Below are 24,367 nucleotides of genomic sequence, written 5' to 3'. Positions count from 1 at the left end.
CCCTACCTCTATGGCACTGACTGCCCCCTCCAGCATCCTATGGATGCCCCTCTGTGAGTCCCTCATTTGGAAGGGGCTGTGCACAGTTTTGAGGACATAGAGGAAGGGCAGATAAGGGGATGCTCTATGAGGCAAAGTCCCACTGGGATTCTGCCTGTAAAAGCATCTGCCAATGAATTCAGGTCAAAATGTTGTTAGCTTCTTCTGGTTCTCCTCATCTGTTGCTAAGCATCTTCAGGGAGAAACAAACAATGGAAACAGAGCTCTTGTTGGAGCTATCTTGCTAAGTGAAACCAGATGGAGGGACTATTGTCTCTGTAGGATGGCTCTTGCGTCTATGGACCTGTGGATTTCCAGGATCTTCAATTTAGGTGGTGAGGTGGATCCAAAATCCATGGCTCTCATCCCCTACAGAGGACTTGCAAGGAAAACGACAAAAAGGCAACCTCGCAGAATTGTCTTCCCTGCCCCACACCTCAGGCTATCTACCCTCTACCCACAGGTTTTGCCATGGCAGGGAACAATCTGGCTTTCTGAAAAATGAGTTTAAATCCCAGCAAGACTGGCTTGGATCAACACTTTTTCCTTCTGAATAATGTAGACTGAGTCCCATGCAGGTTAGTGTGCATGAGCTATTTGGACCTGACCTTGTAGATAATGTTCCTAGATGCTTTGATGTGTACACATTAAAGGTGTCATGGCATGTTTAGTCTTGAAAAAAGAAGACTGAGGCAGGACCTGATAAGTATTTTAATATAAGCTTCACTATATGAGGATCTGCTCGCTGTAGCCCTGTTGCTGTAGCTACTGGCACACACCCTCTGTCACTTTCCCTCTCTCCACATCCCTGGAATGACCAGCACTTCCTCTTCCTGGAACAATCAATACTTCCTCTGGCTCAAGAAGATACTGGAGAAATTCCTCATACTCCATTTGGTGTCTGTAGCTTCCATTCTGAGAAAGCAAAAGTCACTCCGCCACTGGAAGGTTCAGGTCACAAGATATTTCTGAGCATGTGCAGTACAAAAGTAGGGGAAAGGTCATCAGATCATAACTCTGAGGTAAACAGAGAGCCAAGTAGACAAAGGTCACAAAAGTGGTAAACAACAATGATTGACAGATAACAGTCACAAAAGTGGTAGACAACAAATTGGAGGATAAAGTAGAATGGACAGATAGCCAATGAAATGCTGAGGCTAAAACTAGATAGTATAAAAGAACTGACAGTTAGTACAATATAAAAGGAAGATGGTGAGGGAAGAGAGAAATTGAGAGGAGTCGAGAGTCAGAAGTCAGGAGCAGAAAGAGAGAGATCTAGAAGTAAAAGTTGATCTGATTTGATCACAAGCTGCTGATGGTGGCAGCAGCAAACAGCAGCAGCAAATGTAGCAGAAGCCAACAGACAGAGTAAGCCTGCCAGTTATAATTATAGTATAGCATAGAATAGTGTTGAATTAGTGTTAGTATGTGTTTGTGTGTGTTAATAAAGATATATAACTGTGTGTTACTTGTAAAAAGGTTTAATATATGTAAAATTTAAAGTACTGTTGCCAACTACTATCAGCGCTGTGTGACAAACTGGCCATCTGTGACAGAGCACAAACACTTAGAATGATTTGAACAGTCTGTTATTGAGGTTTAAAATGATCTTGTAAGGGATTTATGTTTTTATAACATCAATAAGGAATTTGTGTCTTATTTGTGTTTCTAGACTATCACTATATTAGGGATTTTTGATTATACTAGTAAAAAGGGAACTTGTTTTGAAAAGAATACTGCTTGTGTCAATCATTTATCGGAGGTCTATATCCGTATCCTTCAAGTATATGCTGGAGATCCATACCTTAGGAAAGACAGACTAAGAGAACAATAGGTAAGTTATACTTGGGGTGCCCCAAACCCTGTTTTGGGGGTAACAAGGACAAGGGCCCATGCTCTCTAAACCCCAATGGGGTTACACATGTCATTAATGAAAATATTGACTAGTATCACTTGTGCACCAACCTTATAGTACTTTTATCCAGATAACATTTCCCTAGTTTGTTTGTGATAATGTTATGTGGGACTGTGTCAAAAGCCTTACTTAAATCAAGATATATCATGTCTATGGCTTTCCCCCATCCACTAGGTGAGCAACCCTATCAAAGAATGAAATTAGGTTGCTTTGCCATGATTTGTTCTTGAGAAATTCATGTTGGCTATTGGGTATAATCCTATTGTCCTCTGGGTGCTTACAAATTGATTATTTGACAATTTGTTCCTGTATCTTTCCAGATATTGAAGTTAAGTTGACTGGTCTATAATTCGCCAGGTCCACCTTTTTGTCCTTTTCAAAGCTATATTACTATGTTTCCCTTTACCCAGTCTTCAGGGGTCTCACACATTCTCCTTAAGTTCTAAAAAGGAATCACTAGCAGTTCCAAGATTGCTTCAGCTAATTCCTTAAGAACTCTAGGGTAAATTTCAGGAGGGCCTGCTTATTTGAATGCATCTAACTTATGTAATTATTCTTTAATCTGTTCTTTCCCTATTTTGACTTACATTCCTTCCCCCTTGTTAATATTAATTGTGTTGAGGATTTGGTCACCATTGACCACCTTTTTAGGGAAGATTGAAGCAAAATAGGCATTAAATATCTCAGTCTCCTTGATATCATCTGTTATTAGCTCTCCTTTCCCACTAAGTAGAGGACCTACACATTCTTTCATCTTTCTCTTGTTCCTAATATATTTTGGAAGCTCTTCGTATTCCTTTTTCTGTCCCTTGTTAGGTATAAATCATTTTGCGACTTAGCCTTTCTGATTTTGTTCCTATATGTTTGTGCTATTCTTTTGTACTCGTCCTTAGCAATTTGTCCATGTTTCCAGATTTCCTTTTGATTTTTAGGTTATTAAAGAGATCCTGTTGGAGCCATATTGACCTCTTACTATTCTTCCGAGCTTTCCTTCACATTGGGCTAGTTTGCCTTTAATATTGTTTAATTGAGAAACTGTCAGCTCTCCTGAACTCCTTTTCCCCTTGCTATCTTTCCTACCAATTATCTGAGTCTATTTATCAAGGCTGATTCCTCACTGTGGCACTTCGAGTGCAGAAGGTGGGGGCCCACAAGGATTCTAAAAATTAATACTGGCCACTCCAGGCTTGTATTAAACTCCCAAGGTTACAGCTTCTCTCTGACCTTTGATGAGTAGATGCTGCCACCACCCAAATGCAAAACCCCTTGGAACCCAGGAAGGCGCACTTGGGAATTCCTTCCTGTGGGGTACCCTCAAGCCCTTCCACCCTCTGGGGAAGAGCTGAGAAAGGAAAACAAAGAAATCAGCTGATGACACCAGCTAACTAAAAAACATGTGCGCAACCCTCTTAAGACACAAAAATCCAAACTCTGTTTTTAAAAAAGGTAAATTTTATTAAAAACGAAAAGAAAGAAAATACATCTGAAAACCTGCTAGATTTTTAAAAGAGTAATTCCAAAAATTAAGCACACAAAATAATTTTCTGGGGGTTCAGCTTAAAGGTTAAAAGCAACCTTTAAGGTTCCTCTGTGCTAATCTGGGGTTAGCACAGAGGAATCCACAAGCCATAAGAAATAAAAAAATAAACCTAATCGCATCTTCCTACTCTAGGAATGATTCTGATGATTTTCATACCTGGCCTTCAGCTTCTCACAATATAATTGCTGCACTGTTCCCCTCTTCCCCGGAGAACAACAACAGACAAAGGGGAAGTTTTTTCCCAATTTTAAAAAGTTCTAGCATTTCCATTGGCTCCCCTGGTCAGATGCCCACACCTTTCCCCCACCTGTGGATTTTTTAACCCTTTACAGGTAAAGCAAGTAGAGAACAGCTACTAAAGGGGATTTTATAGCTATCTGGCTGGCTGGGTGTCCATAAATGGAGCTCCCCCCCACACTTAATTTATCACCCCCCAAATCACAGACGGTGCTGGCCAGCCTGGTTTAGGTCGGGTCCACACCAGCTGGGATTTCTTCCTGGAGGTTTAGGAAACAGAGTTAATAAGATACATGCACCTCTAATTTTACTAATAATTACATGAAGAACTAAATAGTACTTTTTACATGTCAAGGACTACAATGTCTTGTAATGCAGAGACATTTTTACCCAGCTGATTGTGGGAAACCTTCCCGGGAGAGTGCATCAGCCACTTTATTAGAGGCTCCCAAAATGTATTTCAAAATCAAAGTATTGAAGAGCTAAACTCCACTGAAGAAGTTTTTTTGTTAGTCTCTTTGACTATGTGAAGCCACTTCAGTCCAGCATGGTCAGTCTGCAGGTGGAAATGCCGTCCCCAAAAGTATAGGTGTAGTTTCTCCAGAGAATATACAATGGCGTGACATTCTTTTTCTAAGACTGACCAGTGGCTTTCCCTCTCAGAAAGTTTTTTGCTGAGAAACACGACAGGATAGAATAGTTGATTTGGTCCTTCCTGCATAAAAACTGCTCCTACACCATGCTCAGTGGTTACAACAAAAGGTTGGTCAAAGTCCGGGGCCCTTAGTACAGGGTCAGACATTAGGGCCGCCTTAAGCTGGTTAAAGGCTTTTTGACACTTCTCAATCCACTGAACTGTATTTGGCTGTTTCTTCCTGGTTAGGTCTGTCAGTGGGGTGGCAATTTGGCTGTAGCATGGTACAAATTGTCAGTAATACCTGACCAAGCCCAAGAAAGATTGGACTTGCTTTTTTGACTTAGGAACAGGCCAATTTTGGATAGCATTTACTTTAGCATGTAGGGGGTTGATAGTCCCTTGACCCACATGGTGGCCAATGTATATTATCCTGTTTAGGCCTATTTGACACTTTTTGGCCTTCACGGTTAATCCTGCCTCCCTTCCATGCTGGAAGACAGCTTGGAGGTGTTCCAGGTGTTCTGCCCATGAATCTGAGAATATAACCACATTGTCAAGATTGATGACTGCAAATTCCCCAAATCCAGCCAGAAGGTTATCTACCAGTCTCTGGAAGGTGACAGGTGCATTTTTTCAGTCCAAAAGGGAGCACATTAAATTCATACAACCCTACGTGGGTAATGAAGGCTGACCTTTCCTTGGCTGGATCATCTAGCAGCACTTGCCAGTACCACTTAGTTAAGTCTGAGGTGGAGATGAACTGGGCACATCCCAGTTTCTCCAACATCTCATCTATGCATGGCATTGGATAGTTCTCTGGGCAAGTTACAGCATTTAGCTTACGGTAGTCCACCCAAAAGCAAGGAGTGATTTAAAATTAAGGGCTACATCTTATAAATATCAATGCTTGTGCTTAACTTCAGTCCCAAAGAACTCAGTGGGACTCACATGTATAAAATTAAGCATATGCATAAGTGTTGGAAAGATATTCAGGAACCTGGTAAGTACTTCAGGATTTAGCTTTATATTATTTTCCTCTCCTATGTTCTTTTACTCTTCAAGATGGAAAGAAATGTCTCCCTTTCATTTCTGATTCTGATTTATTTACCAGTGATCCAAGTTACTGACACTTAACTTAGGCCACTGTGGTAGCTGAGCTGTCAACTAAGGCTGGGATTTCCAAAGCAGCCAAATGGAATTAGGTTTCCAGTTCCCACTGACTAGCTCATCTAGCCCCTTTGCAGAACCCAAATTGTACTTTTTTCTTCCCCTCAATTAGTATTTTTATTGATTTAAAAATAAATAGAAGGAAAATATATTTTTCACTAATAAGACTTTGAATCTGTTTCCTAGATACATCTTTGGTATAAAATCCTGGGGAGGAAGAGGGAATACAGCCTACTTTTCCTCAACAGGCAGAGGTCACCAAGATGAAAAAGTATTCCCTTTCCCAGGGTTCCTGTAGACTTGCTGAGAGCATAACAGCTGCCCTGACCGTCCTGTACAGCAAAGCCAATAAAATGTATACACAGACAATAATTCTCCTAGCTCACAAACACTACCATCTATGAACTTTAACACATCAGAAGTAGTGGAGTCTAGCTATTATCAAAATAAAGCTGTCACATGAAGAAATGAATTGCCAGTAAAAAACTAACCCTTAAAAAAAATCACAGGAAGTATTAGTAATAGCCAGTTCCACAGCCGTGCTCCCTGATATTGCGTTACATAAATGTGTCTCTAACCACCAGAGGGTTGGTCTTTAGAAGCCGTAGAAAGATAATCTATGCCGGTGCACACTGACTACAATCACTTTAGAATCAATTGTTGGAAATGCCTTATTCACCACAGCCAGCTTTCCTTTTTCCTTCTCTTCCCTGCCTCCACAGCATGAAATGGCATTAGGGTCTTAAAGCTCAAGAGGGAGGTAAAGAATACATCATAATATATTTAGAAAATGATTGTGCAAAATACCAAAAATAGAGAGAAGAGGAAGAGAGACACTGCCAGTGTCAGGATTCTGCAGCCACTCAAGAATTCATTGACGTCAGCAGGAACTCAGGACACAAAAAAATAGACCCGTCTCTTGTAGCCTGTGTAATAGGCACTTGTGAGTTTGGAGCACAAGTTTGTGAGCCAGATATTGAGTATCCACTAAGTCTCCCAACAAAAAGGGGATTTATAGCTGCCCTGAGGGAGCGCATGAGGGTTCCTCTAGGATAATTCTCATTTGAGGTAGAGTGGGCTTCTGGTCCCCTGGTATGGTGGGCATTATGGTGCAGGCTAGGAGAAGGGAAGGGGTGTGTCAAGTGTGAGATGAGGAGGAACTAGAGAATGAATGCAGTCTGGTAATCCTAGCATGTGACTGCTTGGGAAGCCATTATCCACTGGTGATAGTCACAGCAGTGCTAAGACTGCTCTAACTTGCACCAAAGGCTGGTTCAATTTCCAGCAGCCTCCAAGATTGTGGGAGTGTGGGGGGAAAGATGGTGAAAGCCACCTGTTGTGCCACCTTCCTCCCCAGCTGTGCCCAGCACTGCTCTTGTGCACCTGGCACTGATAGCTAAGTTCATATGATTCTGACAAATAGTATATTGTATATGAAAATTACACATTTGCATGTCTCCTATCTACATAAAAACTATGTTATATGTTTTAATATGTTACTTATGTGTATGGAACATAGTACATGAAAGGGCAACTTGCATATAGGTCAAAATGAGGACTGGTCAAATAATTCCTATCAAAATTATCAGTGGAAAGTTGTTGTTGTTGTTGTTTTAATTAAGATTATTTTCTCACAAAATGTGTCTGCTATCTGTGTAAAATTTAAACTGCAATGAAAAACTAACACCTTAAAACTGAAACTTTTTTGTTTTTTGACAGAAGACTGAAAAAAATTGTCCAATAGCCCAAAAATTTAAGTTTGGAAATGCCTCCACAATGACCTCCTGGAAGTTGTAGTTTGCTTGCTTCATTTCCCTATTCTCCTCTAAAGGTTCCCCAGCCGGACTACATTTCCCGATATGTACTGTTGCCAAGGTCACTCATGATACACCAACATGGCTCAGTGAGAGAGGAGACCATGCTGCATCATGGGACAGGTAGTTCAACCAGGGAGCCCAGCACGAAGAACAGAATGGACGCATCTAAACTACAGCTTCCATGAGGCATTGCAGTGACATTTCCAAATTAAGGTTTTGTTTGTTTTTCAGTCAAAAATGTTCAGTATTTATCTGAAAAAAAAAGTTTTCAATTTTTGCCAAAATTGGCAACATTTTCCACAGAAAAACAAAACAAAACATTATCCAACCTACTCTAGTCAAAATGTCTCAGACAAAGGCAATATCATACTATATGTTATGTATATGGTATTTGCATGTAAGTTTCATATATGTGTGTTTTTCCTAAAATAGCTGGTAGGCAGGAAGTCATTGTACCTACAGAATCTTGATGCTGTGAAATTATCTAGGGCCATATTTTCCCACAAATAAAGCTTCAAATTTACACCAAGGCTGATTTTTTTCAGAGACAGAAACATAGTGATAGGCTCCTAAATCCATGCTTTCTATCTATCTTAGGTACTTATGTAGCCTCCATCCCCATAGTATCTCAACACCTCCCATTTGTTAATGTATTTATCCTCAGAATATTCCGGTGAGGTGGAAAAATGCTATTACCCCCATTTGACAGATGGAGAGGTAAGGGACAGATAGACTGTGGTTTATCCAACGTCCCACAGGAAGTCTGTGGCAGAGCAGGGAATTGGAATCAGCACTCCTAAGTCCTAGTCTAGTGATTTAACCACTAGATATTTAGACTTCCAAATTAGTGGCCTGATTTTCAAAAGTGCTGGGAAGGTTCTTTTGAAGTCAGTGAGTGTGTCAGGGGGCTCAGCATTCTTGAAAATGTGACCACTTATTTATGTAGTCTAACTTAGGTTCCTACTTTTAAAAATCTTGGCTTTTTGGCCTGATTTTCAGATGTGCTGAACAAGCACTTTCAGGTCCATATCAAGTCAATGTCTCAAATCTGGAATCCAAAAATCGAGGCTTACACAATTCATGGCTGCATTTGAACATGTGCACCTCTGGCTATGTCTACACTGGAAGCTGTGGTATGTGATTCCCAGCTTGCATAGACATAACCAAGCTAGTGTTCTAAAGATATTGTCGCTGTGGAAGCAAGGTCAGTGGCAAGCAGTGCCACAGGCTAGTCAACCTGAGTACAAACCCACCTGGACCTCATCGATATGCCTATGCAAGTTGGGAATCAGACCCTAAGCTCCAGGTGTAGACATAGTGTCAGCGTGTAGCTCCAGGGATAAGATTTTGTTGGGGTGGAAAAGGGCTTTTTCCCTGTTTTTATCTCCTACATATAAATCATGGAGCTTTATTTTATATTTTAAAATAATAGTTGTTTTTGGTTTTTAAAGGAGGAAGCCAGGCCTTTTTCTCCTCCACACAAGCTCTTTTGAATTCAAAACATAGTAATTGTTTGTTGATAAGTGGGGAGGGGACGGAAAACCATTATTTTCCAGCCCCAAATGCTTATTTGAGGCCTATCTGTTTTGGGAACTGTATGGTCTGTGTTGCTTGGTAACCACACTCCCTACTCACTAAGCAGCTGGAGAGTGTTCGGCGCATGCCTGTGCATTGATAATCTGTTTTCTAGACCCACAGAAAAGCTCATTGTGATGCAGTCAGCTGGACTGTACATTTTTCACATGAACTCATTTTAACTTAGTACAGTGGCCAAGGTCTCAAACAGCTCTCCCTGACTTGGTGCTGAATGTGTCTGGGGGTTGTGGCGCTCAGATCACGATCAGCTGTTTGCTTATCAAATTAATGGAGGGGAATGTAGACTGAGCAATGTGCTTTTGCTCTAGTTTTTACAAAAGGGTATTCTAAGAATGTGAATCTCTGCTGAAACCGTCAGTTATGTTTTCTCAGGACAGGAAGGCATTCCTAAGAATCTGCAACCACAAGGAGAGAAAAAGTACCCATTGCTTGGCAGGGGTTCAGTTGAAATGTAGCCAGTTAACAAATAGAAGGGGTGATCATCTTTCTGCCATTTGCCTTATATACAACATGGAAATAATAGGCTGATTATCTCTCTGCGTAGTTCTATGTATGTTTGCATAAGTGTGTATATGTATGCTATTCCTCAGGCACTGAGGGATCTAAGGTGTACACTAGATGGTGCTTGCACAACACAGAGAATAAACAGCACATCTGCCTCAAGGTTTGCCAGCATCCCAGTGCTCAGCCTGCTTCTTAGCTATTTTCTGTGACACATATTCTGTACTAAGGGTAGCCACATAGTTAACTACAGAAGGATCATGATTGATGTAAGTGATGCTTTTTTTGCCATGTCATAGAAGTGGTGTACTATGGGAATAAAGAGTTGATTCTCTATATATGTAAAATAGCAGTCTATCTAATTATCATAAACTCCTTGAAAACTAGCAATTCCTAAAAGATGGGAGCCAGGGCAGTAAAAGAAACACCTTCTGTAATGTTTGAATGAGCCATTTATGTACAAACCTGAGATAAAAGTAAGGGTAGAGACTGTAATTTACTATATTTTTGTTTAGTGTTTAGCCTAATGGGGCCTCAACCTGATTGGTCTCTAGACATTCCCAGAATATCAAATAATAATATTGATAATCCATAACAAGGACAAATTTTGTTAATTTAAAAAGGACTGAGAGGAAAATGGCTGAACTATCTTGTACTTTGCAAAAAAACTATGTGTTTCCCCTCCACCCCCATTTTAACAGAGTTCCCATTCTGGAAAAGAGAATCAGTGCTGAAAGAAAGTGGTCTCCAGCCACTATAAAACTTGAAAACTGTGTAACAGCCTTTTACATGGTGCCTCCCTGTGTTCCATGGTTTTTAAGAAACCAGAAGGGAAGGGAACCTTTGACAGTCACAAATTGGCAGTTCCATGTGCTTGGTAATTCCTGTGTATATCAACAGAGATACTTCCAGATTTCATCCGGGGAGAGGGGAGGAGGGGGAGCCCTATTGATACTGGATCAGGGATAGCATCCATATGTTCTCCAGTTAAATTTGTGTAAAGATCCAGCATATTTTGATGATGGTTGGAAGCCTGTCAGTCTGCTCTGGAGTGTAAAATCAAATGTAATTATTTCCATGCGCTTACATTTGAACAAGTCTAAATTTTGGATGGCCAAAATAAAAAAAATTGCTATTAACAAAAAGAAGGGAGGGAAAGTCAAAAGCTGGATGTACCTGGATCCTGCCTGTCTTTGAGCACCCAAATTGTAGTGTCAAATAGAGGAGTCAAATGGTAGTTTTTGCCTCATGCTTATACCAGCATGTGTGTATGTTCAGATTTGTATAGGTGTATGGTTGAAGCACCACTATCCTCTGTTTTTATAGTATCATTTATGTGTTTGTGGCCAAAATTTGGTAAGATCCAGTAGAGTCCCCATCCTGGGTTTGAGTTTCTGTGGAACAGCTGCAGTGTGTGTGGAGAGGTGGGCTGGGGGGAAGGGGCAGGCTTGCTAAAGTGCAGCAGAAGCAGCTAAACATGGTCTTTGTTTAGGAAGTGGAATTGGGATTATCAGCACCACAGACTGACTCGGTGCAGCCTCTCGGATTGATTTTGCTGGAGTTAGAAGCAGCTACATTTGTTCTGTCGTTAAGCAGCAGCATTTGCTGAGTGGGGGACAAAAAATGTCGGGATCCAGATCCTGGGATCTGGAGCACTGTCCATCTGTCTCTGGATTTTGTTGTTGTAACAGAAGTACCTTCACGTGGTCTCCATTTATGCAGCAGAATTTGGGATGGGAGCCAAAACTTGGCTGGATCCAGCAGGATTCAAGTGCCAGGTTTTGCAGCACTGTTGCAGATTCATGGGGGTGTTTTCGCATCAGACTTTTTTACAGTATAATCCGGGAGCCTTAGGTTCCAAATTGACAAGCAGATCCAGCTTCTACCAGACCCGAAAGCAGCTCGGGAGACGAGAACGCTATGTTCTCGCACTTCCCAGGGGGAAGAGGCAGTAGACACGGGGCATTTAGTGATTCCGATCCATTATGTGTATGGTATCAAATATAGTGAAAACACATCCCTGAAATTGGAGCTGGGTCGTTTGACCCTAAGACTTTGCATCGTCTACTGCATCATTGGCAACCTGGATATCAGATTAATAAATAATACTTAATGAAACATAACAGGGCTGTGGATCCTACAAGGACATGTTTGGCTGTAGGAATTAGCATCCCTGTCTGTGTCAGGCTGAGAATGCGAGCTAATCTCCTGCAGCAGAGCAGTTAAAATAATTGATGAGTGTGTGCTGAATCCCTAGCGGGGTGGGGGGGGGGAGGTGCTGATTTCAGCCCTGTAGCGTCAGGATTGCGTCAATTTGGGTTTCAACCACGTCTTCAGTCTCGGAGCCGAGCTACTCAGAAGAACCAAAACAGGAAGGGGGTTGCAAATCACCGTGAAGAGGGAAGGTCTAAAAGCTCCCTCCCCTCCCCCTTCACAGCCTCCTCCTCCTAAACCTTCCCGATCTTTCATGTTTGTGATTTCATCAGGCTGGAAAAAATAGGGCTCCGCTGGGTTTGTGCAAGCCAAGAGCTGGGCTAAGGAGAGGAAGTGCTTTTCAGTACCTTGGACAGAGCACGCAGCAAAAATGGCTCCGATTTCAGCGAGCAGAGAAGAATTTGGTAAGCAAGTTCCATCCCAAACTTATAATGCCGGGCAATTTCCACCCTTAAGCCTGAGAGCTGGCTGGGCATTTGTGTGAATGTTCCATTTCATGGTGTCGGGAGAGGTGACTAAGGTTTGAAATCTTGTCTAACCTATATCCACAGCTGCCTTATATCTCTTTCAGAGGAATCCTTTCAGCACTTGCATCTTTTTTTTATGTCTTTGAAGTTTATAGATGTGTAATTTTCTTTTTTGTTTTTGGAGCCCAGGTACTGGCAAGCATTAGGACTTTTTTGTGTGTATTACTGATGCCTCAATTATTTCCTCTATCTCGAGGAAAGATAGCATACCCCCAGAGTTGAGTTGTTCAAGTATATTCCATGCCAAAGATCAAATCCTTGTCCAAAATGCTCTTGGAATAGCTTTCACCCCTGTCTTCTTAAAGAGGAGAGCATATAAAATCTTATCCACAGATATATATGTTCTTTTAATTGATGTTGCTAGGTGAGTGAATGTGTGATATCCCCACTTAATTTAAATGGACATTTTACTCCTGAGATAAATGTTGGTGCAGTGGATGTTAGTATAAAAGGATGATAATAATAAAAAGTTTTAAGTTCAACATTTTTGTTGTTGAATATAGGATTAACTTTATTACAGAAAGGGAGTTTCAGAAACATTCACATAAATAGGTGTGTGTGTGTATATATATATATTTACTTAGAGTTTATAAAAAAATGTTTCTGAACTATCCTTTACAAAATATTTACTTTAGCAAGAGTGTAAATCTGAAATCACTCCCTTGATTTAAGTGGAGTGAATCCTGATTTACATATATGTTACTGAGATCAGAATCTGCTCTAGTATTAATAAATAACATTTCAAAGAAATCTGGCTTTTCTGAATGGCTGGACAATTGATTTGCCGTATGAAAATAGCAACAAACACAGGTTGTTATCTAATTGAAGTAAATGTATAGCAATGTTCTTTACCATTTCATCTCCCTGCTCCCACCCCCATCACCTGGGTGTTTCTAACTACATTTGTGACATCTTGGTCACCTGATGACTGATTTAATTAAGATAATTAATTTAAAGTATCAATTTTGTCTTATCAATGCTACCAGAAGCTGTAGATGTCACATGTAATATTATTCTTACTTTTATAAACAGTCTGTTTAAATGTGATCTAATGAAAAGTGTTACAAAAATGCAAACTGATACTTAAAACCTGTTTAAGTTGTGCCAATAGTTATGATATCATACCTTGTTCTCTCCTATTGCATCTTATACATTTTCCATTTCTGAAACCTGAGGAATTGTCTAAACTCAGTGCCACGTGCTTAACTTTAAAAAAATGAATTCACTTATTGATCATACATGTCATTTTATTGAGTTCTTACATTTAATTACAATGAATGATACAGAATAAGGGTAGAAAGAAAAATGATTCAACTGTTGGAAGAAATGTAGAGCCAGGCCTAACCCTTTAGCTGCTGGAAGTTTATCTCCTAATATCTCTTTCTAGTGCTAGTGTACACCAATACAAAAATAAAGATATGACAGTAAGTGAAAAGTAGTTCCATGTGTCTAGCTTTTAACTGTACATAACAGACTCATTCATATAGGACACCTGTGCTCTTTCTCAACCAGAAAGGTCGGCTAATCATGTGTTAAAGAACCAGCACTCTTACATAAAGACCATAATTACCCTTATTCATACAAAACGTCATCACATTAATATTTTACTAGCCCCTCACTCTTACAGTGATGTGGATTTAGCTCTGATTGGTATATTGTGGGATGTTAAAATTTGTTACTTATAGGGCAAATTGGATTTCCAGTTAGTTGTGCTCATGTGGCTCTTCATTGCATGCTTATGAAACACTAATAATATAACACTATCTGCGACCACTTTATCCACATTCCAAGTGAGATTGTAGCACTTGCACTGTTTTCCCCTTTGAAATGTAATTTTCAAATGCATGATTCATATGAACACGGGAGTGGAATCTAGCTCTAATGTGTTTTGTCACCATATACGATCTAATGAAATATTGTAAAATAAATAAGAACCCTCCTTATATTGCTTTTAAATTCTCCACGACTTTAGTTAATAGTCAGATAGGTTCAATACTTAATGGATAGCAACACAGTGGGTTTTCTTGTTTTTAGAGTTGAACATGAATGCATAATGTCCGGGGAGCAGGGAAAGCCTTTATAGATATAATTATTGTTTCAAGGACTCACTCCTGCAAGAAGGTGAGAGCCTCTTAAGAAAGTGTTGAATACCATCCCCTTCTATTAAACTCAGCATCGTCATGAGATACCTCTAACCCCTTTTGAGATTAGAACACAAAACATTTACCTCATTCATTACACAGAGCAGACCAGGGAGCAATATAAAACGTAGATGTCATATATAAGTACTGCATATTTCAGATTCTGTTTAATCAACAAAATCCTGGAGACTCAATGCAGAAGCTGCAGGAGTAAGCCGAAAATGCATTTGCCTCGTGGGTTCATACCGATTTAGTTGTTCTAACTGAGCCTAGAAACTGCACATAGAAAGGAGCCATTTCAGAATAATTATTAATGATATTACATTGTCCTACTGTTTTCCTCCCAATTGCTCTGTTGTTAACAAAAAATGAACAATAAATTAAAATAATTGGCTACACTGTATATGGAAAAGTACTTACACGAACAGCCCTTCTTGCTGTGTGGCTACACATTTATACCTGCAGGTGGCGAGAAATATACACAGATCCTTTGCAATGTGTATAATGAAAAAACATTTCACTCTGCCTAGGTTGCTGCTAGTGCCATCTTTTTTGAGTGTTTTTTCTAATATATCACATTATTTAAGCACTGCTGTTTACATGTTTATTACTATTAATTTGATTTACAGATGAAATTCCTACAGTGGTTGGGATCTTTAGTGCTTTTGGCCTTGTCTTCACAGTCTCTCTCTTTGCTTGGATCTGCTGCCAGCGTAAATCTTCCAAATCCAACAAGACCCCTCCCTACAAATTTGTCCATGTGCTGAAGGGGGTTGACATTTATCCCGAGAACCTTAACAGTAAGAAGAAATTTGGAGCAGATGACAAAAGTGAAGCAAAAAGCAAATCAGTGATGCCAAAGAATTCTCTCCACCTCGACCTGGAAAAGAGAGATTTGAATGGCAACTTCCCCAAAACAACCCCCAAAATCCAGAGCTCTCCAGATCTTGAGAAATTGACTCCAAAACACTTTGTAGAAAGAGAGAAAGATTCAATATCCCCCGAGAGCTTAAAGTCCAACACTTCACTGTCTTCTGAAGAGAAACAAGACAAGCTAGGGACTCTCTTTTTCTCCTTAGAGTACAACTTTGAGAAGAAGTCATTTGTGGTGAACATCAAAGAAGCACGTGGATTGCCAGCAATGGATGAACAGTCAATGACTTCTGATCCCTACATCAAAATGACAATCTTACCCGAGAAGAAGCACAAGGTGAAAACTAGAGTGCTGAGAAAAACCTTAGATCCAGCTTTTGATGAAACCTTTACATTTTATGGGATCCCCTATAGCCAAGTCCAAGATTTAATCCTTCACTTTATGATCTTGAGCTTTGACAGGTTTTCCAGAGATGACATCATTGGAGAAGTCCTCATTCCACTTGAAGGAATTGAATTGTCTGAGGGAAGGATGCTAATGAACAGGGAGATCATCAAAAGAAATGTTAGGGTAATCTATTTTAAATAACTTTAAAAGTTCTGTGCTTTTATTATTTATTATTATGTTATTATTTTACTAGTATATTAGATACTAGGGAAAGAGTTCATCAGAACAGCCATTAAGAAGCTTTAAATGATAACATTATGGGGAGACAAGCATACAAGTGCAATCAATGATCACTGCAGTGAGCTTGTTATAAGAAATTGCTAATGGACCAAATCCTATTTTCTTATGCAATTGGTCCAATTTACTTCAATGGGACCACTTATGTTAGGTCAGCAGGCTCTGACCCAAATTAATCAGGCTGGCGAGAACAGAATGCACAGCTTCTTTTTCCCATTCTGTATTGAAGATGGGCAATTACGACTTGACTCAGAGCTCATTGAAGTCAATGGGAATCTTTCAGTTGACTGCAGTGAACTATGGACCAAGCCCTTAAAGATCAAAGATATTTATCCATTATTTTATTTGAAACCACTCACAAAATTGCATTGTTGACTACACTGTTTGATTTAAAATGCATTATTTGACCTTTGTATTATTATCCTGTATCTTAAGTATTGTAACAGAGGCTTCAGCTCTTCTAATAAAAAGAAGACACTATGGGCAAAATCCTGGCCCCATTGAAATCTGTCAAAACTTCTGTTGGCTTCAGTGGGGCCAGAATTTCACCCTGTGTTTGTTATCCAGGTTCAGAATGAAAAGATATTTCAAAACCATAACAACTGAATTGTACCCACCAGCCCTTCCTGAGGATTTGGCATGTGTATTGACGTTAATGTAATTGCTTTCAAAAGATCAAGCATTACATCAAAATTGAATTAATGTCTGCCAGCCAATATTCCTATCAGCAATATCATTCTTTTATAGTTCTAATGCTGCAGCACAACAGCTCTGTAATCATCTCATTGATACTGTACATACCAGAGAGGTTCAACCTTTTAGGTCTCTGTTTCTTTTCTTTGCTTTACTTGATGTAAAGCCATTGTTCTTGCAAATTCATATTAAATAATTATACAGCAGAACCCTGATTTCTTCTTCCTTCCATTTAAATGATAATCCTCCAGAGAGTATTAGGGACAAAATTTCAATAAAATTGTGAGTCTATATTTGTCAAAAGATTTCATTGCAGATTTTGGTGAATTACATGTGTTTGATACACATTTTCTATTTTAGCTCTGCTTATACTCTTTTATTTTCACTGAGATTTATTTCCTATGATGTAGGTGTTTCAAAAATCAGTTTAAATCTTTATCTTACTATAGTCCATGTGAACTAATAGGTCTCTTCCATGACAATATATGCTTTCACCTTGTTTTTGTAATCAGTTTACTAACAAGCCATTAACAAAGTTTTGTTACCAGAATACATTGGATCAAGTCGGGTAACATAAAGTAGCATAGCACTATGATAATAAATAATACTAATAATTCTACTCCTAATAATAATAATTAATAAATAGCTCCTTTAGAGCTCCTCCAATGTGTTCCAACATCTGGTCTCATATGACATTTTCAAAAAGTGTACTAATGACTCCAATTCACAGCCAAGATATTGACCAAGATATTTGTTCATAAAGGTTCTCTTTTTGTTTCCTCAGAAGTCATCTGGGCGTGGAGAATTACTGATCTCTCTCTGCTACCAGTCTACAACAAACACTCTCACCGTGGTTGTTTTAAAAGCCAGGCACCTACCCAAAGCTGACGTTTCAGGATTATCAGGTAATGTTTTTATTTATGACTGTGGAATAGGCAGAATTGTAAAAAACATACTAAGCCTGGGCGTTTACAGATTAAAGATCTGTGCAATCACCCATGTATTCATGAGCTGTATGATCTGCAATTCACTCTTACTTTATTCACAGAGGCATGTAATATTTTACATTCCAAAATGTTAGGAGCTTGTTCCTATATAGTATTTGCCAAGAAATTAAGTGGCCTAGCAGTTAATATGGAAGAAATCCTCTTCCCAATGAAGTCATTGAGTTTTTCCCTTTAATTCTGTAGGACTTCTCTGACATCAGCAGGATATTTTGTTGGGAAATACTGCAGAATTATAGTTTTATTGTAAATAAGTAATCTACAGGGGGTTATTACTGAGACAGACCCTCAGCTGGTGTAAATCAACATAGCTCCAATGAAGTCACATCAGCCCTCAAGTTGGCTCGTTACATGGTATTTGCAATGTAAGATAAATCACTTGTAACATGATATTTGTGCATTGTAATGCAGTGTCCTTGGGATGCACTAAGGAAAAGCAGGTTTTGCAATCCATTTTCGTGGCTCTATTGTGCTACTGTTTCTTTTTATGGAACGTCCATTGAAACCAATGGTAGATACACACAGACACAGACAGACAGTATGGTATATTTATTCAATATATTTTAAGAGAGTCATAAGTAAGGGCATATCCAAACACTGGGCACTCTGACATAATTTAATTTCACAATAAAATGCAATGGGCTGTTCTTCTGAGCATAAAATAAAATCCTCTTTAACCCTCAACTCATCCTGAATGCCCAAGAGAAAAGATGGGCCTTGCAGTGTACTCAGAAGGCTGACACATCCTACAAAGCTGAAGATGCTTCTTAAAGGGATCTCTATCTTTAGCATCTCTTCTGTTCTCGGTTGTGTCAGCATGGGCCAGGGAGAAAGGAGGTCTCTCAGGTAATCAGATACCACTCATGACAAAATAGACCCCAGTGATTCCCTGTCTGAGAGCACCCCTCTCGCTTTTACTGCTCACCTTTACCTTCTCAGCAAGATAGGAAGTGATCCACTCAGGAGACTCCATAAACCACTTATTTGATGCCCCCGCACCTTAACAAAACCTCCTGGTCAGTGGTATAAAAGGCTGCTGATAGATATGGGAGAAGCAAACTGGACACTTTAAATGTATCTATGGTTGGGAGATGTTAACCAGCAATGTTTATTTGGCCAGAGATCAAGAGCACTGTACGGCACTTTGATGGGTATTGATTTTGATATATAGAATGCTGGGGTGGTGTTTGTGCTTCAAAAGGCCGTTTATTTATTTATTTATTTGAGGTTTATTCCTAAAGTATTGGTTAACTATGAAAGTATAGTATGAAAGTGGAAATACATTTCAACATACTTTTTCATATCATACTGCACTTGAATATATGCAATACGATATTTGTTTCTGTATTTCTGCAAAATATACTATCAGGCCAAATGGACGAGTAACCTTGTCATCATCCAGCTACTCCAGTTTGTTTTCTCCAGCCCAGCAATTCTAAATGGGATTTGTGTTTACTTCTGATCAATGGTAGAACTTTCTATGAATTCAATGGAAGAAGAGTCAAGCGAAACTTGAATGCTGTTTAAAAAAAGCCATGTTGGGTCAATTAATAGGACTAATAAAATATGGACAAAATTTAACCTTTTGAATTGGCTACTTCATGCTACTCCAGTGATGCAAGGCAGTCATCAACTTGCTTAAGCCTGGGCGTATATAGCATACCAACAAATCCAGCTCCACATTTGGAGTTGCTGGTTCAAAATTACCAAATTAAAATTTGTGGGGCCAAGTTAATCAAGTCCATTAAAATCACTGGAGATACACTAGGAATACATTTTGTCCATTCAACCACTCCTTAAAGAAGATTTTTTTCTGGTTTGTTTTTTTTTTCCTCCTATGCATTTGCTTGCACAATTCTCATTAAGATGTGGCTTATCCTACACAAATAAGTGTGAATAACTAATTCATATTAAACATAAATATAGAGTTTTAAATTTCTGCCATTAGGCGAATAGAGTTTTTTCCTTCATGCTGTAGTAATAAAGACCTAGATCTAATATTTATCAGTTGGCTTTAATTTTTCAAGATTCATAGTTTAATTTAAGAAAAAAAGGACAACAAAGCTTGCTGTTGTCACTTAGGATAAAGTTTTACAATTGGGACCTTTCTTCTACATCTATTTGTTTGTGGCAATCCCTCATCATGTTGTCATTATATTGGTAGAATATATTTTACCATTCACATGATCCATGAATTGCTGTTGGACAACAGTCAATAGTCTTGTGTTTTGTTTTTTCTTTTGCTTGTCATTGCAGATCCTTATGTCAAAGTGAACCTCTACCATGCTAAGAAGAGAATCTCTAAAAAGAAAACCCATGTGAAGAAATGCACCCCCAATGCAGTATTCAATGAATTGTTTGTCTTTGACATTCCTTGTGAGGGCCTTGAAGATATCAGCATTGAATTTTTGGTTTTGGATTCAGATAGGGGATCCAGGAATGAGATTATTGGCCGGTTAACCCTGGGAGCTTCAGCAGAAGGAACAAGTGGAGAGCACTGGAAGGAAATTTGTGAATATCCTAGGAGACAAATTGCCAAGTGGCATATGCTGTGTGATGGTTAGCAGCCTAGAAATGGGTTGGAACTTAACAAATATTTCCATAGGCAAGGAGCAATTTTCTTTCTGTATGATGCATAATTACAGGCTTGTAACAAGACATCTTTTTGTTAAAACTGGAGTGAACTATCAGAACAGAAGGTAACTAAATTTCCACATTAAACAAAGGTATTTCTAATCCATAGAAACTTGACATAATTTCATATGATATTCATATTCTGCTGGAGTTTACATAGTAATAGACTTGTGAAGCAGTGCAAACTTCAATAAGAGCAGTCTATCTGTTATGAATAAATCAGTGGAAACTGTAGATTACTACTCCATGCAGAAGATGATAACCTCATTAATATATATTGCTAGATCTAGGGACAGACTTTTTTTTTTTAAAGTCTAAAAATTGAGAATGTGTGAGGGGCAGGAAGAGGATTTTATTTGGTTTACCATTGTATCTGAAACCTTCTCATATGGAAATTCAACCAATTTTCATAAGTATAGGGTACTTATACTTTGATTAACCCAAATACAAGACATTTTCAACAACTTGCTTTGCATATCACATCAGGTGCAAATAGTTGTTATGTGTGTGAAATATTGTATAGTCTTTTACGTTTGGGTTTTTATTATTATTGTTGTTGTTATTATTATTATTACAATGGATGAAATAAGTATGTTTTAAAAGTAACGAACAAATTAAAACTAATAGTTTTATAAAAAGGGCTCAGATATAGGTGAGTGCACATGTTACAATACGGTTAGGATTTGCGCTTTAAGTATGACCTGCAATTCCGCCCCTCTCCCCACCTCACTCCACGCCCAGGTCACACATTGAGCATTTCTAATGAAGGTAAAACATTTTTACCAAGGTAATGAAATGTGAAGACTATTACAATGAATGATCTTTCACTTGTTATATTTTAAAAAAGGTTGAAAATATCTAAAATAAACTTGTCTACCATTTTTTTTCTATTTGCTTCACTAAAATAAAATAAAAAAAAATAAAAAATAAAATAAAAATAAAACACAAATTGCATTATATGGCAGAAATCAAAGTCCCAATCCCATTAAAACATACATGTGGGTTTAACTTTCTGCACTGTGCGTAGTCTCACTGAAATCAATAAGACTACTTACAGTGTATAAAATGAAACAGGTATTTACAGGATTGAGGCCCAAAATTAGCATTATAACACACGCTAAATCATATTAGATGAACAATTTTAAAGTAGCACTTCATTTCAATCATCTTCATGTGCCCATGGCTGATTATATTAAAAAATGGGGTGAGGGAGAGGGAAGGGGAGGGAAGTAACATGATTTCACTGTAGTATGCAACATGTATGTATCAAGTGATTTAAACTGTGGTCACAATGCCAGATTGGGGAACTAAGTGTAACACAAAGTAAACAAGTATAGACATAAAACATTTGAGCCCTGTGAATCTTATTTATGTTTACACTGGGTACACTGATTTCTTATACAGTGTTTTCTGCAAATATTTGTGCTATGTTCCTTTTGAATGACAAGCTTTGTAAAGAATAATATTTTGTAAAGAATTGTTAGTGGTCGAAATAAGGAGGATTAAAAAATGCAGGGTCAGTTTCTGATACCCTTGCTTAGACTGAGTACCTCCTTCCTTCACAAGTAATCCCACTGAAATGAATGAGACTGCTTGTGAATTACGGTATTACTCAGTGTGAAGAAGGGTGGCAGAATAGGGCCGATGATGAAAACATTTTAACAATTGATATTGTATTAGACTCTCAATGAAGGCCAAATCCTTGAAGCCCATTGGAGTTTTGTTGTTGGCTTCACTGGGACCATAATTTGACCATAAAATGACAAGCGGAGGAGGCTGGAATGTTAAATATGCAAGAAAGAAAGAAATACTACTGAAGAATTCTATTTAGGTTCTTTCAGGTTTTGTGTCAGTACTTTATCCAGCTTTGATAACGTGTTTGATATCACGTTTATAAAGTTCTATAAAAATGCATTTTCAAAACAACTTATATATGCTTTTTATGACAACACCTAGTGTAAAAAAAATTGCATATTGTTTGTACAAAAAATAGAAACTTTTTTTGTTTGTTTTGTTTAGACATTGATTATCTACTTCAGGGCTAAAGTTTGCTAACCTTATACAAACAGGGCCTGAGCCAAAGCCCTATTAAGTCAAAAGAAAAGATCCCATTGACTTAGTGGGCTTGGATCAGAACCATACAGTAGTATCTGAATCATGAATCGTCCCATCAATGGGACTGTTTATGGAGTAAATCACTACTCAGTATAATTAAAGGTGATAGAATCTAGACCAAAGATAGTAGCATTACAGAGCCAGACTGCAATATCCTTACTAATGTCAAAAAATAATGTTACACAAGTAATTCCACTGAAGTCAATGGGTTGTTATGTAATATGAGGTACAATTAAAACAAGGGTATAGTTATTACAATCTGGCTGACAGGTAGCGCATCATCTTTGTTAATGTGATCAAATGATGAGATTTAGCATACATTCCTAGTGGATATAAAGCCTTTCATTCAGTAAAATAAAATAAAAAAAAAGTCTTTTTTTTTTAAATCAGGCATGGGCTGTGGCTATCATTCATTTTTCCATCCAATGTGATGTTGTCAGGAGGGTGTTTTAAAGTTTCTATAGCAGCCTACGGGTTAATATTTCTACCAGATAAATGACAGCTGTTGCGGGGGAGGGAAGATAGGGAGGTGGGAAGCAAAGACCTTTTTATTACACTGGAAAAATTGTAAATAGGATTTTTGTTTTTAATTTAAAGCAATGATTAGCTTGGAAAGTTGAGTAAAAATGACTTGTGACCCATTCGTAAACCAGACATGGCAGGAATAAAAGTGGTCCTGCCCTGAAATGAGAATTTTTCCATTTTATAAAGTATTCAATACTCAATGTGAATATCTTGAACTCTGTTAAGGATACTGTACTGTATTAAACATGTAAAATAATGTTTGTCTAAGTAGCTTACGGAAAAAAATCTGAATGGGAGGTTATCCATGTTTGAAGATCTGTTGTAACTAAATAACTGATTTCTTATGCTGTTGTAACTTGATAGAAGTTATTTGGGAGGAAGCATGGTGTATGAGGTTTTGTAAGTTTTTTGTGCCAGCTCTGTATGTTGTGCCATGTATGTAAGACAAGAATAAACTGCTGCTTTCATTCATCCCATCCCAACGCAAATATTCTACCACTGTATGTTTTCAATAGACTCAATTGTTTTGTTCTCGGTCTTTGTTTTTATACCTTCACCAGATAACAGATATTCCCTCTCATAAATCCCCACCCCCAAAATAACACTGGGGTAGATTTGTTTTACCAAAGGCCGTTTGTATATACCATACTCTCCCCACCTAGATCCTTTTTCCATGCTGTTAATCCACAATATCTTTTCAGCACATTTATTTTTAAAGAGGATTATGTATTTGGGGCTAGATTCTGAGCTGGACTTCACACCAGGTAATAAGAGCCTGGTTAGCCACCAATGTGGACTACCAGGACTTTGGGTCTAGAGGTGCAGAAGTAAACAGGGATGCATACCCTTTACTCTTTATCCAGAGAAGGTGAAAAGGGAGTGGCAGGGAATACGTGGAATCTTGCTCTATTCTTCCTACTAACTTGCCAGAAGTAAATGATTACCCTTTGGAAGGAAATTATGACTCAGAAGTACATCTCTGAGCAACAACGCCTGCCAGGGATATTCTGGGATGAAACCTCTAGTGCTGATTAAACTTTCCCTTTCCATTAGCCACAGAAAGGATACAACTCACGCAGAGTCAATGCTAATGCAAGATTCCCTGCACTGCTTCTTGCAAATGTGTATTAACTGTACCCTGGAAAAAGTTCCTTTGGGAGATGAGAGAGTAGTTGATTTTTTATGCTCATCAACTCCTCTCTCTCTTTCTCTCTCTCTCTCTCTCTCTCTCACTTGCTCTCTTCTAATACTGCCAACAAAGAGGCAGGCCTATTACTGTCCAATGTTACAAGGCCCATCCACTAATAACTGGACTGAAGCCACCAACCTGTCAGATGAAAACAGCTCTCAATCATTAGTGATTTGAGCTAGGTTCAAAATAGTAATCAAGTGCTTAAAGGTCTTGAGTCCATTACCAATCAACACAGCACCTACTCCCTCATTTCTAGAAACCTTAGAAAGTCTGACTTGTCTTGATTGAGAATGCATCCTCTGTGTTATTCCAGCT

The 24,367-nt window shown here is 38.6% G+C and overlaps 1 protein-coding gene across 4 annotated transcripts; it reads left to right on the top strand.

The window, feature by feature from the left end:
* The first annotated feature begins 1,262 nt into the window (after positions 1–1,262).
* Positions 1,263–23,347, top strand: SYT4 (synaptotagmin 4). 4 transcript variants are annotated; one of them, XM_039542942.1, is made up of 5 exons: positions 1,263–1,407; positions 11,936–12,067; positions 14,961–15,775; positions 17,367–17,487; positions 19,843–23,347. In XM_039542942.1, the coding sequence occupies exons 2-5, from the start codon at positions 12,034–12,036 to the stop codon at positions 20,148–20,150; spliced, it is 1,278 nt and encodes a 425-aa protein (XP_039398876.1). In that variant the 5' UTR covers positions 1,263–1,407; positions 11,936–12,033; the 3' UTR covers positions 20,151–23,347. The 4 variants fall into 4 exon arrangements, with proteins under 4 accessions (XP_039398876.1, XP_039398879.1, XP_039398878.1 ...); XM_039542945.1 differs by lacking the exon at positions 1,263–1,407 and having other exon boundaries at positions 11,823–12,067; positions 15,411–15,775; XM_039542944.1 differs by lacking the exon at positions 1,263–1,407 and having other exon boundaries at positions 11,823–12,067; positions 15,015–15,775.
* The last annotated feature ends 1,020 nt before the right edge of the window (positions 23,348–24,367 follow it).

Source organism: Mauremys reevesii, linkage group 6 (assembly GCF_016161935.1).
Source record: "Mauremys reevesii isolate NIE-2019 linkage group 6, ASM1616193v1, whole genome shotgun sequence".
Lineage (NCBI taxonomy): Eukaryota > Metazoa > Chordata > Testudines > Geoemydidae > Mauremys > Mauremys reevesii.
Note: the sequence above shows the minus strand (reverse complement) of the source record. Positions and strands in the feature narration are given on the sequence as shown.